We start from the raw sequence: 18,257 nt of genomic DNA, 5'->3' as shown, positions 1-18,257 counted from the left end.
ATATGATATCACGTACATGTGGAATCTAAAAAGAATGGTACAGGGCCTCCCTGGTGGCGCAGTGGTTGAGAGTCCGCCTGCCGATGCAGGGGATACGGGTTCGTGCCCCGGTCTGGGAGGATCCCATATGCCGCGGAGCGGCTGGGCCCGTGAGCCATGGCTGCTGAGCCTGCGCATCCGGAGCCTGTGCTCCGCAACGGGAGAGGCCACAACAGTGAGAGGCCCGCATACCACAAAAAAAAAAAAAAAAAAAAAAAAAAAAAAATAAAAATAAAAAGAATGGTACAAATGAACTTATTTACAAAACAGAAATAGACTCACAGATGTAGAAAACAAACTTATGGTTACTGGGGAGGGGGAAAGGGGGAGAGGGATAAATTGGGAGATTTGGGACTGACATATACACACGACTATACATAAAATAGATAACTAATAAGGACCTACTATAGAGCACAGGGAACTCTACTCAATACTCTGTAATGACCTGTACGGGAAAAGAATCTTAAAAAGAGTAGCTATACATATATGTATAACTGGTTCACTTTGCTGTACAGCAGAAACTAACACAGCATTGTAAATCAACTATACTCCCATAAAAATTTTAAAATAAATAAATAGATAAAGCTAAACTCCAGACTCCCCTGGAGCATATACAGCCTGAGCCCCTCAGGAAGCATCCTAAATTTCTCCCACCGCCCCTGTGGGGCTGGCTATACTGACTGGAGTACAAAGCACCACGCCTTCCCTGGGGCAGGTTAGTGCCCAGAGGAGCTACAGCTGCAGGGCAGACACACGAGAGAGACATTTGTGGGAAGGGAAAGCAAAAGACAGCCAGCCAGCGTTCCCACGCTCAGAGAAATCTATCCGAGTTATTTACACTCACACTCCTAAGGCTGACACTACGGAAGTGTGGTTAAACTTACTGAAGTAAAAATATCGCCTGGATTAGAAAAGTAAAAGCACCGCCTAAGGCTTCTGGATAACCTAGAACAATAGCCCTCAAACTCCGGAAGCATAAGCATCACCCAGGGCACTGGTTAAAAATGCAAATCCCTGTTCCTCACCCCCACCCCACCCCGATTCCATTCAAAAAGCTGAGGGAGGAAGCCGCCCAGGAATCTGCATTTCAACACACAGGCCATGTGGTCCTAACAGAGAGGGGTCCACACCTTGACAACTCCTGCCCTTGGGAGAAGTGGCCTCATTTTAATACTCCAGTACAAATGAAGACATTCCTAAGCATCAGAATTCAAGGTTGGGTCCTTAACTGAAGACTGTCTGCTTAATGGTCTTTGCCTTAAGAGAGATCATCTCCGCTTTGAAGAATTCCATCACAAATATTTGAGCCCAGTGTCTCTACGCCCAGCTGGGATGTCCCACTTCCAAGGACCACCCTCCTGAACTCCTGCCTCTGCCAGGGCCAGCTAAACCCACCTGCTAGGCTGACAGCCCCCGAGATCAGGGATGGGTCTGTCTTGTCACCACTGTCTATCTGGCTACTAATTGGCACAGAGTAGGCATCTGATAAATACACAGTGAGCCGTGTCAAGTCACAGCTTCAGTCAACCTCCAAAGGTTCACAACCAAATGTGTGGTATTTCCCTCCCGAAACCTGGCCGCCCTTCCCAGCTTCCTTATATTGGGTTGGCCCAAAAGTTCATTCGGGTTCTTCCATCTTATGTAAAAACCCAAACGAACTTTTTGGCCAACCCAATACCTCTGAAGCGGATCACCTTCCATCAGACAAACCTAAAGTTTAGATTTCTCTTTTAGTCTCCCACTGTCATGGTGTGGGGGGGGCCTCTGTCACTGTCATTAAGCCGTACTATGTGCTAAACTCCGTGCAGGGACACAGTCATGTGGCCCTCAATGAATCAGGATACAGGAGGGATCACTGTGCCCCCATTTGAAGATGCACCAATTCATGTCATCCTCATGTGACCCCGTGAGGGAGATACGTTTTCATGGCCGTTTTACAGATGAGGAAACTCAAGCACAGAGGTGGTAGGGTAGCCTGCCCGACCCGAGGTTACCAAACTCCTAAAAAGGGGAAGTGGAATTCTAACGCAGACGCCCATGGCCCTGTCTGCACTCTTCACCACCATACACAATGGCTCTCATGTAAGTATTGATTTGTGCTTGACACTTGGATGACTGGGGGCCCCTGGGTCCTCCAACAAATAGCCTCGGGAGATCACCCCTCACTCTCACCTCCCGCAGCCTGGTCTCCAGCTCCAGCAGACGATTCTTGTCACTGTGGTCTTGGTGGCTGATTTTTTCCAGCTGCTCCTCCAGCTTCCGGTTCTGGGCCTCCAGTTTCCCAGCCTGTGTCTCCAGGTAAAACTTCTGCTGCCTGAGTTCTGAAATCATTTCTTCCTGGGCCTTCCTGGTGGGGGTGGTGGGAGGAGCCAAGCAAAATCACAGTCCCGTTAGAGGTGAGCATGTCCCCGCAGAAGGACAGGCAGAAGGGGAGTGAGAGGTGCATCTGAGCAAGTGGACCACACTCGTTCCCAGGTTAGCGCCACCCTGACCCGGCCTCGTGTGCATGGCCCCAGCATGGGGACCTGGGGCCCGTTCAGTCCCCGCCGCTCAGAGTCCCTCGTCAACGGGATTCAGTATGGTCAAGGGGGATTCAAGACATACTATCATTTCACTCCTTTGGTAGACCTTTTTATTTTTCCAGTCTGTATAGGAGAGCAGAAAGGGCCTCCTGAGAGTACAGGAGCACCCTGACGACTCACTAAGACAGGCGCTGGGGAAGAGAGGGCGATGAGGAGAAAGGATGCTACTCCTTCTACTTCTCTGTCGACCTTGCTCACCTCTTCACCAGGCCGCTCAGAAGCTGGAATAACTCAAAGATCGGACAGCAGCCTACCAAGCTGGTTTAAACTAAGATGGGAACGTTTAAGATCTCTTAAGGAGACTGTAATTCTTTGGGGGAAAAGATTAAGATCAAAGAGCTCCCAGAACATAGGAGAGTCCTTGCCGAACCCCAAAACTCACCCCCAAGGGCCCAACTTCACAACAGCGAAATGGATGGCCCAGTTGGGCACACCCGAGATCACCTCTGGCTGATTACAGGAGGCAAGTGTGGGGAATGAGGTCTCCAGAAGCAAACTGTAAATTACCTCATTAAAGCGAGCAAAACACTCAGTGATGGGATGGTAACTTGAAGCATTTAAGAAAACGCGGCTCAAAAGAGAGGGCGGGTAGAGTGAGACCACTTCAGAGAGGGCAAAAGGACGTAAGTATACGGAGGCTGGGCCCCGCCACAGGAGTCGTTAAATCCACTCCTGCTCTGCCGACAGAAGAACAGAGTTTGTGCCCAGGAGAGAAGACCAAAGCGGGATCAAGCACACAGTTAGAATCTGAACACTTACATGTTCCTCTGGGTAAAGAGACTGCTGTTTGCTGCAAGTTTATTGGCTTCCGACAATTCCACTATCCTCTGTTCCAGGGATCTGATCTTGGAATCCATGGCGTTGATCATCTGAAACACGGGGGATCTTTGGAACCTCGCACACAGACAGTAACACCGGAATGAGAGGGAAGTGGGCCACGTAAGTGAGGAAAAGTGTCATCTGAAAGGCAGGCCATTGGACCAGAGACTCAACTAGCCTGTACCCTGAGGAGCGTAGATCTCACTGCTCCAACGATGGCACTCATTTGTTTTATCAAACGGAGACTGCATATGCCCTCACTAGCTAAGGGGCCTACAGTAAGCACACGCAGGCGGACCTCTTGAGGAACCTGGCATTCCGTGAGTTGACAGGCCTTGTGAAATCCCCGTGTCGTCCATATGCACCCTGAGCCTGCCACAGCCTCTAAACTTGCATCTGCAAGTTCCTATTTCTCATCACCCACGAGCCTGTCATTCTCTGGGTGATTCCTTCTCACCCAGCCCCTACTGTCCTAGATTCTCTGCATCAGAGCTTCCCCAACTTAATGAATCATAAGAATTGGCCAGGGCAGGAAAGGGGCGGGTGGGGTGCTGGTTAAAAATATCACTTCCCAGGACCCTCCTTTAGAGATTCTGTTGTGAAAAGTCTCGGTAGGGTCTGAGATAATAAGTAGATTAACAAGCACAACAGGGGAAACTCTTAAGCTGCAAGTTTCTGAAACATCTGCCTACACAGATTTGAAAGGAAACCAGATGCCTAAGGGAGGCCACAGGCCACCGGGCACTTCGTCGGGGAGGTGGCGGGGGGTTGGTGTGTTGAAAGACAGGGTTCTAGTTGATGCAGGTCAGCGTGCGTTCTTAAAGAAGGGCGTGAAGGGCAGAACTGGCCACCCCAAGCCACCACTGCCGCTGCTTTTATGAGAAGGGGCTGCAGAGAGAGCTTTCTGTTAGCAGCAGACTCCATGGGATAAAACAGACCAAATGGACTCTTCTCAGGTGGGGGACTCCTGGCGTGGTTCACACACCCTCCCTTGGAAACCGGCTTTGTGATTCTGTCTACCTACCGCCTTCTGCTCGCTGAGAATCTTGCCTTTCTCGTGGGCCTCCTCTTCGTGTCTCTGCATCAGATTCTCCAAAGTCTCCTTGTCGGCTAGGTCTTTCTTTATCTGATTGTCCAACACCTGAGGAAAAACAAAAGGAGAAGTTAGTGTCCTGAGCAGAGCAGACTAACCAGAGGCACTGGAGAAACACAGGAAAGGAGGGGAAAAGCAGTGGAGAAGCCACGCTACCCCAACTCCGGGGCAGAGGGAGGGAGCGGGGGTCTGTCTAGCAGTCAGGATGAGGTTCAGAAGTGAAGTATGACCATCAAATGGCAAGTAACCAGAGGACGTGAACTAAGAACTTATTTTTAAATCAGCAGCCAAAATGACCTGAGAGGTATGGCCGAAGGGGAGGTGGACTCCAGAATGAGAGGGAAGAAAAAAGATCTCTCTAGAGATCTTACGATTTGCAGCTATTACCTAGGGGCACTGTTATCGTAGCCAATGCGCCAGTGGTTTTTAGAACACTGCTTGCTCTTAACTTGTACAAAATTAATCTCGTTATCTCCAGGCTGTATGTGGAGGGATGGAAAGCTGAAGACCGAGGAAGCCTGTGTAACCAAGGCCGACGTTCAGAAGCAGCCAGGGACAAGTGGATTCTGCCCACCGATAAAGTAGGTGGGGAGTCAATAGACTGAAGAGACAGCATAAAGGAAAGGGAAAAAAAAAAAAAAAGGCCTCCTTCCTCCGTTCTTTCCTCTGATCCAGCTGGGGGTGAAAATAAAAAGTCACTGGAAAGAGAAATCCTTCCCAGGGGAAGAGAAATCATGTGTTCTCAGTGCTGAGAATGCCACTGTAAGCACCTACTGTTCCCAAGAGGAAAAAATAAAACAGTAATGGTGTCACCATCCACCAGCTTGATCTAATGTTCTGCGAGGGACACACACAGCCCCACCAGCTGCCAGAACAACTGGTGAAAAAGAGAGGAGAAAAGGAAGGCAACATCATAACTCGCCGAGCCTTTGACCACGACCCTGTGTTTCTCATCACTGTGCTTCTCTGAATGATGGCGACTGCATCTGATACTGGGAAGAAAGCCCAAAGAATTGGGGTCACAGATGGGAACTGAAATCTGCCTTTCCCACATTATCTATTGTGATGGGTCCTTCGTAGCTCATGGGGACACAGTCCCTGAAAAGAGCCAATGAACAGGGAGGGGGTCCACATGATAAAGAAAGGACAGAACAGATTTCAAAGAGGGCTTTAAACTAGAACTGACTGATGAAAAAAATAGAGTGAGAGTTGGCAGAGAAGAATAAGAGGTGGAGGATGGGGTCATGGGAGAAGGGGCGAACCTCAAGAGGATAAGTGGCCTGCTCTCTTGGATGTCAGGGCACGATTCTAAAATTATGAACAGGAAAAGGACAGAATCTGGGGTATGATCACAATGATTACCAAAATGGCCTCACAGGGGATGGAACAGGAACACAAAGCAGAGCAGACTAAAAAGAAATGGTTTCATAAAGATGCCAGGAGGGAAGACAGAAGAAAACAGATCTCTCCCTAACATTCTCTAGGATCTATAAAGCCAAGTTCTTGCCTTCTAGAAGGTAGCAGAGACCACATAATGTCTAGACCAGGAATGCTCTTTTTTTATGCAGTGCTAAAGCAATGAAGCACATTTTCAGGATGACTCTGCTCAAACTAAGACCTCCACTTCGGCAGTGGTGGATACCAACATAGGTAAGTGTGAGCCACAAGGAACAAGCCTTTCTCAAGGATGTACACATCCCGGCCTTGATTGGGTTAAACCGACGGGAGGATGAACAAGAAGATGCATGGGAGGGAAGCAAGGAATTTGTTTGAAATGAGAGATTCCACTGTAGACATTTATATCAATTGAAGATATTGATAGAACATGGTTTTTTGACAGAAAAGTCAATACACTGACCCAAATTACAGAATGAATTTGCAAAGGTTATTTTCATCATGCAAAGATACCAGTGGACTACTGTATATATTCTCATAATTTTCTGAAAGTCAGTTTATTTCAAGGATAAAAGTCTGGACACCAGTAAGAACTCAAACCAAAAGGACTGGTAGGTAAATGCACTAAAGTAGAAGGTCACACTAAAACACAGTGTGGTCCCTTCTGGGTTATTTTCCTGGTATTTCTTTTAATGAAAAATAACCAAAAGTAGCACGAGGGGTAAAAAAAAGAAAGTGTCAGGGTAGTGATGGGGAAGATGCTGTGTGAGCATGTACATGTGTGGTTCTCCAGAAAAGGAACAGCCAACTCTTTGAGAAAATCAACCAAATCAATAATATGATCATCACAAAAATTAAAAGCCTCCTTCACTGTCTGACTTGGAAGGGAAAGAGACAATATTCGAGATGGTAATGAACAATGTCTGATTCTCAAGAACGTAAGAATTAGTTAAAGGCTCAGTCCAAAATCATAATGAACATGTGATGTGATTTCAAAAGGAAATAGATAGGCTGGCAGTCATTTCTGATCACTGAACTTATTAATAATAATTGAATTGAAATAATAATTTCAGTAAGTAAAATAATAATTGAATTTATTATTTTATATGATAAGCTGGACTATTTAGGCCAGTTCTTCTATGAAAAATGATTTAAAATGCTAGATAGAATATGGAAAACATTTTCCTAAAAGCGCCTAAAAGTTGGCAAGAGAGTAAGAAATTACAGACTAAAATCTAAGTGAAAGCAAAAACCCAGCTATTTTGAACTTGAGGCATTTGCTGAACCAGATAAACTTCAGCTTCATTTTTAATTGCCTCAAAGGGTAAGAAGACAAAGAAGTCAAAGCCCAGAGCCACCCACAAGGTGGGCACACATTTTCATTCAAGGCTTCAAAGAATTCTCATTATTAATTTTCCAAGGAAAACGAGCAGCTGACCAAGCACACGAAAAAGAGAGACACCATGGAAAAGAGCCAAGAGAAATCAACAGAGCAGAAACAGACCTTCAGATACTGGAATCATCAGATACAGATCATAAAACAACTATGCTAATGCGTTTAAAGAAGCAGAAGATAAGCTTCAAATTAATGCAGGAAATAGATAGTTATTGACTTAAATAATCTAGCAAACTTGGGGAAGAACCAAACAGAATGTCAAGAAACAAATAGATACAATAACTGAAATTTAAAACTCAATGGTTGGGGACTTCCCTGGTGGCACAGTGGTTAAGAATCCACCTGCCAATGCAGGAGACACGGGTTCGAGACCTGGTCTGGCAAGATCCCACATGTCACAGAGCAACTAAGCCTGTGTGCCACAACTACTGAGCCTGCACTCTAGGGCCTGCAAGCCACAACTACTGAAGCCCGTGTGTCTAGAGCCTGTGCTCCACAACAAGAGAAGCCACTGCAATGAGAAGCCCGCTTGCCACAACTCGAGAGAAGCCCGCTCACCACAACTCGAGAGAAGCCCATGCACAGCAACAAAGACCCAACACAGCCAAAAATTAATTAATTAATTAATTAAAAAATACCTCAATGGATGGGTTTAACAGCAAATTAGACAGGTAAGGATTAGTACACTGGAAAATCAGTCAGAGCTTAACCAGAATGTAGCACCAAAAGACAAGGAAATGGAAAATACAAAAAAAAAAAAAAGGATAGATTGTTGGTAATCTAACACATGTCTAATCAAATTCTCATAAAGGAAGTAAAGAGAGAAGGGGAAGAGACAATACTTGAGATATAACAACCAATAATTTTATAGAATTGATTTTTAAAAATATATACATATATTCCAAAGTCCAGTATATCTCAAGGAGGATAAATAAAAATAAGTCCACATCTAGACACATCACAGTAAAACTTCTGAAAGTTAAAGATAAAACAAAGTTTTAAAAGAAAAAAGACTGCTTTCAAAGAAAGCAACTGTTAGACTGACAGCTGACCGTCAACTGCAATAATAAAAGCCAAATGTCAATGGAATGATATCTTCAAAAAGTATTAAAAGAAATAACTGTCAACCTAGAATTCTATCCCCAGTCAAAACATCTTTCAAGAACAAGGATGAAATAGAGACATTTTCAGACACACAAAACAGAGAGCCTGGCACCAGCAGACCTTCACTAAAGAAAGTCCTCAAGGATATACTTTATAAAAAAAGGAAAAGAATTCCAGGTCTAAGATGCAAGAAGGAAATTAAAAGCAAGGAGATGGTGAATCTCTCTAAATCTAAATTATCACGGACTCAGTGACAGTGGATCAAAAAACATTTTAAAGATGGAATTGAGACACATGATGATCAAATTTTCTTAAATAATAAACTATTTTTGAACTTCTGATATTCAATCAGCCCCAAGGATAACACCCCAAGACCTCCCACCATGGCCTGAGGACAGCATTTACCACGGAGAGTCCTTTGTTCTAGCAAGAAGTGGCCTGAAGTGCCTGGGAAGAGAAAGGAGCTACATGGTGCTATAGGAGGAAGGGCAGGGAAGACTGTAAAGTGCCTTTACTTTGATTTTCTCCTCGTAGTGCTGTTCTTTCTGTTTCAGGTGCACCTCCAGGTGCTGGGCTGAGACCTGAGCTTCTCGGTGCTTCTCCTCCAGTTCCTGGACACAAAAGAACAGACCGTCAGGTGTGCGAGGGAAGGACTGAGCCGATGCATGTTAGACGTTCGCAGGAGACACCACTTTGGCACAGGCACCAAAGGCAACAGGCATCTGTTTCTTCGTGACTAGCCCTTAAGGCTCTTGGGAAAGGAAACCACCACCAGGCCTTGGCCCTGGGTTTTCCAGCTCCGAGTATTCACACACATAAACACGTGGCTGGTGGGCTGGGATCAGAAATCTGTCAGTGTGACAGGTCAAACAAAGGCAGCTCTTCATCTCTGCCTAGAGAAATGAGAGTGACGAGGCAACACAATTTGAAATTTCAGTACAGCACAAGGCCCCTGACCACTGTCTTGACGGCCTTAAATGAGGAAAGTAATGTCAATTTAAGTTTTAAGTTAATTTACTATGAGGATAAAAAAAATTTTTGTATTTTCCTCATTAACAAAATGATTGCTCAGGAAGCCTAGCTAAGAAGGAAAACTGATGTAACAATTCAAACACTTTTGAGTTTTGAATGATTATTTTAACTGACTGGTAATATGGAGCATGTGAATATCTGGAGGTGTTCATATGACATCATGTTTATATGAAGTTTACATGATATAATGCTAATGGGAACAAGGCAGAACATAAAATTCACTAAAAATGACATAAACGTGTACACATACATTGAAGATAGGAAGAGAACGTGGAGTAATATAAATAGCTCAAACGTAACGTCCTCTTCATTCTCTTATTAAGATTTCTGCTTTCAAACAAAATTGTAATTCATTTGGAAATTATACCAATTCATTTGCCAACGTATTATAAACTGATCGTATAAAAGGCAGCATTCAACTCACGGAAACATTCTCTAAATGAAGCTATCTGCGTTTACATTAATTCTTATGAATCTGGACCCATTAGTTAATTACTAATATCAAAAGTCATTACTCCAAGTTTTCGTCTCTTCACACTATCTTGAAATTTTCCTTTGAAATGGAAATAATTATGAGAATTTTGAAGAATGAGGAAATTATACAGGATATGCCCATAAAATGGAGAAAAGAATAATTTTAGATTCATACACACATGAAATGTTACTGATTAAGCTTTTGAAATTCGAAAGTCTGCAAGCATTTGACTTTGCTTTGGGGGCCAGTAAAGTATTCAATGTTAAGACCAGGTGCACAAGATCTACTGCAAGCTAACAGATGTTATCTTGAAAAGTTGAATATAAACAGGATTTTAAGTAATAAAAACATACTTTATGGGCTTTATGTATATTAAAGGATTCCTGGCAATGAGATCTTTTATTAAAGCAAAAGACTCTGCTATAATGAGAACCCCAATTAGCTGTTTTGAAAGTTCTTATCAGAATAGCAAATATTTTAATGCAAATGATATTTGGGAAGTGTTTCCAAGCATCATCATTATGTAACAGTATTAAGGACCCCTCTTTGCCCATATCCCAGATACTTCACAACCTAAGCACCAGGTTCTTGAGCAAAAGGCACCTTCCGATAAATGAAGTCACAACCACAAAGGTACTCGGACAGGTGGCAAGATACACTTGGAAAAAGAAAGCTGCCTACTTTTTCTTTATTTTAGAAATCACCTGATAATCGTCTTGTCTTAGTTTCAGTCCTCCTAAGATAGCACAGGAATGGAAATCAATCTGAAAACAGGTCGAAAACTCAGATACCTGAGACTGACAACCTTAATACCAAATTTCCGGTCTACTTATGCATGGGAGTTTACAACATATAATCCAGGAATGCAGAACTCTACACTCCCACATTTTAATTGGAAAGTGAACCTTGGAAAAGCAGACATTCTAAAATCTGACTTCTTGACAGTTTGGCATTTTTTGTTGTTGTTGTCATTTTTTAAAACGTTATCTTCTCTACATGTGTTGGATCAGATTCTTCAGTCCTGTTATGCAAACAGTACTGTTTGCTGCTCTATTCCCAGCTCCTAGAACACTGTCTGGCACATAGTAGAAGCTCATTAAATATTTGTTGAATGAATGAATGAACACATCACCATTAAACAGAGAAACACTTTGCAACCACAAGACTTAACCACGTCGTTTGCACCAAGCAAGGGGGTAGCGGTGGTGGAATCTCAGTGGGAATTCATTTGACTCACAGTAAAATTCACACATTTGACAATCACCAAGAGATACTTGGATGATGGCACGAGAGAACAGAAAGGATAGACTGACAGTCACATTTGCCTTTGTGTGTAGACGTTATCTATAAAGACTGTGTGTCAGAGCAAAACAATTTCTCTTTTCACCTGTGTGTTCAAGAGTGCCCACACGCTCACGAATATAGACAAACAGAAATGTAACGTTTTGAAGGGTTGGGTTTTCTTTTTTTTTTTTTTTTGGTATTAAGTATATAGGCCTATAAGTTGGTCATTCTTGAGTTCATATAGCTGCTGGTGACTCGGTTCCCAGAAGTGATGCAGAGGGAGAGACAGAAAGAGGGAGGTGGGAAGCACCCCGCTCACCACCTTGTCTCTTTCTGGTGCAGAGGAACGCCCAACTACTCCAGAGTCAGTCCTGGGGGCAGGGAGGAAAGGGCTACAAACAGGCTCCCCAAAGTGGCATCAAATTCTTGGTTTGGGGACTGAAATCCAAGGAGAGTCCTTTAAAGGTTCACCTGCCTTTCACCCTGGCAAGAGCAAAACTTTGACACGTCGGCAAGCACCACCCAAGCCTTCCTTGATCAAGTTAATTTGGTCGTCAGAGCCGAAAACAAAATCATCGTGATTATAAAGCTAAAAAACGATCTGCTACCTCTAAGGAAAGTGAAAATAATAATAATATTAACCACCAACTGGAGCAGAGAAAGTGGGTGGGTGAACACGGATCTATGACAAATACTACTCTGAAAAAATCTGCGTGACTAATTTCTTTCCTCTGCAAAAGCAAGAATTTGGGTGTCGGTCTTAAAGCCCTGAATACCTACACCTTTTTCAAACAGGCATTTGCAACTTCAATGGCCATACAAAACTCTGCTGATAGAAGTACGTAAATGCTCCTGTAAAAATGTATCGGAAATGACAGCGTGTGCACGTTCGTGATTTTAAAAGTCAGGCAGTAGCAAACAGAGCAAAAAAAATCATACTGATGGATCTGTTACCAGTGCTGAAATGTCCAGCCTGTGGTTATTCGTGCTACTCTCTGACGTGGCGTCCACTAAAACCACTTCCTCTTAATTCACCTGCTTGGCGATAACCTCCCCTGTGACGGTGGCTGGTTCTTCTTTTGACCCCCTTCCCTCTACAACCTCTAACCTGTTATCTTTGAACTTGTCAACTTTGGTTCCTGCTCACCAGAATTTTATCAGCCATCTGCTGGATCTGTTGGGACTTTGTCTGGATGTCATCCTTCAGTCTGTTTTCTCTACGCTCCATGGTCTCTAGCCTCTTTACCTTGTTCTCCAGAGAGTGGCGGCGTTCCTGTAGATCGTGAATCAATCAGAAAGTTTTAATGGGGTAACCGCTACGGGCATGACGCCTGTGCCGAGGGAGGGGGCCCTCGGGAAGCGTACGCTCGAGGCGGGAAGAGAAGTCTCAGGCACCCGAAGCCACGGTGAGGAAAACACAGTTCTGTGATCCGAGGAGTACTTGCTTGTGCAGGTTACAAGAGTGCATTCATTCATTCAAATATTTACCAAGCACCTACTATCTGCAAAGTACCACACTAGGCATCATGGAAAATACCGAGAGGAAGCTGACAGAATGCCTGCCCTTGGAAGAGGTAAGATAAACACAAATAAACATGATATGGGTTAAGAGGGCCAGGGCCGTGAAGCAAACAGGTACAGAGGGCTGTGGGAGGGTGCAGGCAGGAGGGAGGGCTTTGAACTGAGCAGGTGAGGGCATGTGGACGCCGTGGAGAGGGTCGGGATACGGGAGGCTGGAGGGGAGAGGGGAAGGCCTTTCAAAAACAGGCGCAGCAGCAGCAGTGCGGAGGTGGCCGAGAGCCGGCGCAGGCCCCAGGTGGAGCGTAGAGGGGCTACTGCATAAGGCGTAACAGCGGAGGAGCTGGAGAGAACGGGAAAGGGGAGCATGTGTGGGGCAAATGGCTGAGAGCCTCATGCACCTAAGATGTAGGGAAGCCCTGAAAGGTCTGGGATGGGGCAAGGGGTGCTGATGAGCCTGGAGTTTGAGGTCCACGAGTCTGACCCCGTTTGAGCTAGATGGGAGGAAGGTGAGCCTGGAAACAGAAAGCCGAGAAATTACTACATTCACCCAGCTAAGAGGAAGAGGGCCTACACTGTGGGGAGGCCTGCAGAAATGGCCGGCAGCGGGTGGACGGTGGAGACAGTGTGGGTGTATTTACAGGGCTGAGGGACTCTCGGAATGGCAGGGCCCAGGGAGAAGCAGCAGATGATGTCAAGGTGTCAAGCCTGGGGTGACCAGATGGATGAATGGGGGCCCTGACCGGTGCGAGGAAGACTGAGAAGGCAACCCAGCTTGTCGGGGAAGATACTGAGTTCATTCTAGATCGGAGGCACTGTTCAGACACCCAGTCAAGATGTCAGGGGAGCAGTGGGAAATACTTCCTGGATCGCGGGTGAGGGTGGCCCCAAAGAGACATAGGCAAGTAGGTTCAACGCCAGCCCTGCGACAGGGAGAAGCAGAAGGCCCAGGACAGGGGGGTGGTTAAATCAACTATGACACATCCGTTCCGTGGACCCATCACCCAGGCGTCAGGGGAGGCGGAGGGCAGCAAAGGGGAAACGTCCCTTTTTATTCTATATTCTTCAGTGCTATGTTTTTCACAATGAGAAGACACTCGTGTGTTTCCTGTATAATTATATAATTGGTTTCAACAACAACAACAACAACAACAAAGAATTGGACAGAGAGAAGAGGCCCAAAAATATAGATCTGGGAGTTATCAACACACACAGGTCACAGCTGAAGCCTCGAAAATTAATATATTATTAACACCGTTGGGGAGAAGGTGAGGAAAAGCAAGGGTACAGAGGGAAGAAAAAGGAAACCTCAGGGGTGGCATCACAGTTCATCTAGATAAACGTGAATCCTCCCACACAGGCGAACGGGTCAGAGGAAAACAAATAGGAAGGAAAGGTTTTATCAAAACATCTTTCTACTCAGAGCTGCTGTGACAAATCCTTCTCCCCCTTGGGGAAAATGGTCCCGAGCCTCTTGGGTTTCAAAGGGACTGGCGGAAGGGAAAGCAGTTTGGATGAAGAGGAGCAGAGAGAGGGTGGTCCCGAGGTTTCTTCCCCTGCACAGCCGGAGGCCGGGCACCTCGGGAGCCGGGAGCTGGAGGTCCCCTGCTCACCTCGGCTTCCACCAGCTTCTTCTTGATGCCTTCGGAAGAGTCCTCGCGGTTGTGCAGCTTCTCCAGCTCGCGCTCGGCCCGCTCCTTCGCCTGGCGGATGTTCTGCAGCAGCTCGGTGGCCTCCGCGCTGGCTTTCACGGCCTGAAAGGAGAAGGAACAGGGGAGAGATGGCCCAATTTATCCACGGAAAAAGATGGGGACCATCTCCTAAACAGGAAAAAAAACCGGGTCACACTGAATGGATATTTTTATCCATTTTTCAAAACATATAAACGTTTCATTTTATTCTGTGTTTCGTCTGTCCTAAGGTGCACTTATATATATTTCTTAACATCACTGAATTTGGAATGCATCTACGATTAAAATTGATGGTGTTTTTTTCTTTCTTGGGGTACAGAAGATAATGGGGTATCGGACAATCATTAGCATCTTAGAGTCAATATAACATAATAAATGCAAACAAAAAGGTCTCAGGTTCATCTGCCCAGGTATTAATGTATTTACCCCGGACTGTTAATTGTCTCCCTATTTAATCATCTCATTTGCTGATTTTCCTAAGGGGAATTTGTACTACTTTTACAAGAAAACAAGATAAAAACTATAAACTTTTTTTTCTCAAATACCTATCAAAGGGCATAACCACCACATTGTTCGTGGTGACTCGCAAATTCATGTTTAAAGAAAAAACAGCGAACCCTTTTGAAGTCAATTTTTATTTGGGTCTTTACTATACTGCAGCTCTTCCAGCATCACAGTAAAGATCTGAGTGTAAGAAACCAACAACCTCACACTCATTTGCTTTAGATTATAGTTTTGTTTTTTTGTTTTTTTGCGGTACGCGGGCCTCTCACTGTTGTGGCCTCTCCCGTTGCAGAGCACAGGTTCTGGACGCGCAGGCTCAGCAGCCATGGCTCACGGGCCCAGCCGCTCCGCGGCATGTGGGATCTTCCCGGACCGGGGCACGAACCTGTGTCCCCTGCATCGGCAGGCGGACTCTCAACCACTGCGCCGCCAGGGAAGTCCTAGATTATAGTTTTAAAACGTGAAAACGGCAAGGGAACTCTTCAACTTCGAGACCAGCACTGTCCAACGTGGGAGCTGCTCGCCACATGTGCCCAGTGAGCACCTGAAACGTGGTTGCTGTGACTGGGAAATTAATTTTAAATTTTACTTAAGTTTAATTCATTTAAAAACTGAAGCAGTGTACATGTTTTTTTTTTTTTTTTTTTTTGTGGTATGCGGGCCTCTCACTGTTGTGGCCTCTCCCGTTGCGGAGCACAGGCTCCGGATGCGCAGGCTCAGCAGCCATGGCTCACGGGCCCAGCCGCTCCGCGGCATATGGGATCCTCCCAGACCGGGGCACGAACCCGTATCCCCTGCATCGGCAGGCGGACTCTCAACCACTGCGCCACCAGGGAGGCCCCAGTGTACATGTTTTAATATCACTACATGCTGCAATATTTTGTATAAAATGGATTAAGGAAACTATATCATTCAGAGGATTTTCCCTTTTTTAATGTGGCTACTAAAAAACTTAAAATTACATCTGAGGCTGACATGTGTGGGTTGCTTCCCACTTCTACTGGAGAGCAGAGTTCTAGGAGATACGAATCCTCACACAAATGTCTAGCTGAAAGGCTTCCAGTAGTGATCTCAAGAATAAGTAGGAAGGGGACAGATGAATGGATGCAGAAAATGTGGAATATCCAGGCCATGGAATACTATTCAGCCTCTGAAAAGGAGATCCTGTCACATGCTGTAACATGGATGAACCTCGAAGACATTGTGCTGAGCAAAATAAGCCAGTCAAAAAAAAAAAGAGCCAGTCACAAAAGGACAAATACTGTATGATTCTATCCATAGGAAGTACCTAAAGCAGTCAAAACCATACAAGCAAAGTAGATTAGCAGATGCAAACTATGATATATAGGATGGATAAACAAGGTCCTACTGTATAGCACAGGGAACTATATTCAATATCCTGTGATAAAACATAATGGAAAAGAATGTATATATATATATGTATAACTGAGTCACTTTGCTGTACAGCAGAAAGTAACACAACACTGTAAGTCAACTACACTTCAATAAAACAAATAGAATGAAAAGGAAGGAAGGGAGGGGGAGGGGGAGGGGGAGAGAGAGAGAGAGAGGAGGGAGGGAGGGAGGAAAGGAGGGAGGGAGGGAAGGAAGGAAGGAAGGAGGGAAGGAAGGAAGGAAGGAAAAAGAAAGGTGGTTACGAAGGGTGGGGGTGGGGAGATTAGCATTTGGCAGGTAGAGAGTTTAAGTTTTGTGAGATGACAAAGTTCTCAAGATCTATCTCACAATGTGAATATATCTGACACTAAGGAACTGGACACTCAAAACAATTTAGACAGTAAATGTAATATGTTTTTAATAACACAAAAAGAAGGAACTCTTTTAAACACATTCACAAACGTTCTTGACATGAAAGGCCACATTCATCCTGGCCCTTTCTTTAGCGTTTCCCATGTTCACCTAAAGGAAGGGCCATTTGTACACACTGTGCCCAATGCCGTAAACCAAACCCACATCCCACCCTCAACCGCCCAAGGACTACTGGTCCCTCCAGGCTCCCGACGCACAGAAAGACTGCCCACAGTCTCTGAATGAAAGCTGTCTGGGTCGTGAACAACATAGGCTTCTCCCATGCAAGATGGGGACCCGTTCCCCTGAAGGGAGACGAGACAGCCTCTTGGGTTCTGCTGTAGTACAATTAGAGCTTTGACTTGAGAGTCTCACAGAGCTTGGTGGGGTTTTTTTGTTTGTTTTTTAAACAAACACTGTTTGACATGTCTCAAAAGGAGAAAGTATACTCAGAGCTCTTGTATTTTCAGGTAATAACTCACTCCCCCTTCATTTTCCTCGGTGCTGGGCGACTAATTCTCTTTCTTTGATCTCCTGTGCTCCGTGACAAAGCAAGAAGTAGGTGGAAATGGGGGGTAAGTTCCCCAAAACATCACCTCAGGCTTACCTTTTCCAGCTTCTCTTGGAGCTCCTGAATTTTGAGCTGCTGCTCAGCATTGATCTGTGATTAAAATCCCAGGAAATAAAGCAAAAAAGGCAAATTGGCATTAAGGTCTTGCTACATTTACTACAGTCCTATTTTCTTGAGGTTTCTGTTGGGGTCTTTTTGTTTTGTTTTCCAATACCTACTGATGGAGAGGAAGAACAGTAGCCTAGCAGAGAAACCTTTGAATGTCTCAGGGCAAACCTCCATGTGGACTATTTCTCTAAAACCAGCAACACACATACAGATGGCAAAAAAAGAGAATCAAAGTCACCGGTACCCTAAAACAGTAAGAATTTTCCCATGTGTCTTACTGAGTGTCTGGGTTTGTGTGTTACTGTGAGCGGGCCTGACAAAAAAAAAATGAGGTGTCTTCTATCCCTTTTAGAAACATAGCTGAAGCTACACATGGTCATCCAGAGACTGACCATCAAAATAAACCCAGAAGACAGTTCTCTATTCATTGCAAGTGTATTCTTAACCAGTGACAGGCCACGGAGAGCAACATTTAAGAGGCTGTCTACCCGAGATCACGATACCAATAATGGAAAATACCTTCTCCAGTTTGGCATATTCTCCCACTTCAGGCTTCCCTTGATCTTTAGCCTGTAATTTAAAAGATACAACATACTGGAAAAATCTCAAGAACCTCAAAGTCTTATAAGACAACACTACAGGCTTTCTTGGTCTCTGTGGCCAAAATAATGAGGATGATGATAAAAAAAAAAGTACCTTCTCTAACCAAGACCAGGAGGCTTTGCAAGGCACCCCATTATTTCCCAAACGTACACTCATGAAGCTAGGATTCCCTTTATTATTGCTAAGATCATCCATGATTCTACCCCCAAAACACCCTCCCCGGCAGGGAGCCGGCTA

At 44.9% G+C, this 18,257-nt stretch overlaps 1 protein-coding gene across 1 annotated transcript in view; it reads right to left on the bottom strand.

Annotated features, from left to right (window-relative positions):
• CIT (citron rho-interacting serine/threonine kinase) overlaps positions 1-18,257 on the bottom strand; it is a gene marked incomplete at its 5' end in the record, with an annotated part of 168,347 nt that overhangs the window by 52,145 nt on the left and 97,945 nt on the right. Inside the window, 8 exons of the mRNA XM_079718132.1 lie at positions 2,212-2,386; positions 3,381-3,490; positions 4,465-4,581; positions 8,944-9,039; positions 12,367-12,492; positions 14,351-14,491; positions 17,346-17,399; positions 17,937-17,987. Of these exons, the coding sequence (XP_079574258.1) occupies positions 2,212-2,386; positions 3,381-3,490; positions 4,465-4,581; positions 8,944-9,039; positions 12,367-12,492; positions 14,351-14,491; positions 17,346-17,399; positions 17,937-17,987 (870 nt within the window). The remainder of the gene's footprint in view (positions 1-2,211; positions 2,387-3,380; positions 3,491-4,464; positions 4,582-8,943; positions 9,040-12,366; positions 12,493-14,350; positions 14,492-17,345; positions 17,400-17,936; positions 17,988-18,257) is intronic.

Source organism: Hyperoodon ampullatus (assembly GCF_949752795.1).
Source record: "Hyperoodon ampullatus genome assembly, chromosome: 13".
NCBI classification, from domain to species: Eukaryota; Metazoa; Chordata; class Mammalia; order Artiodactyla; family Ziphiidae; genus Hyperoodon; species Hyperoodon ampullatus.
This window is presented reverse-complemented; position numbering and strand designations above follow the sequence as displayed.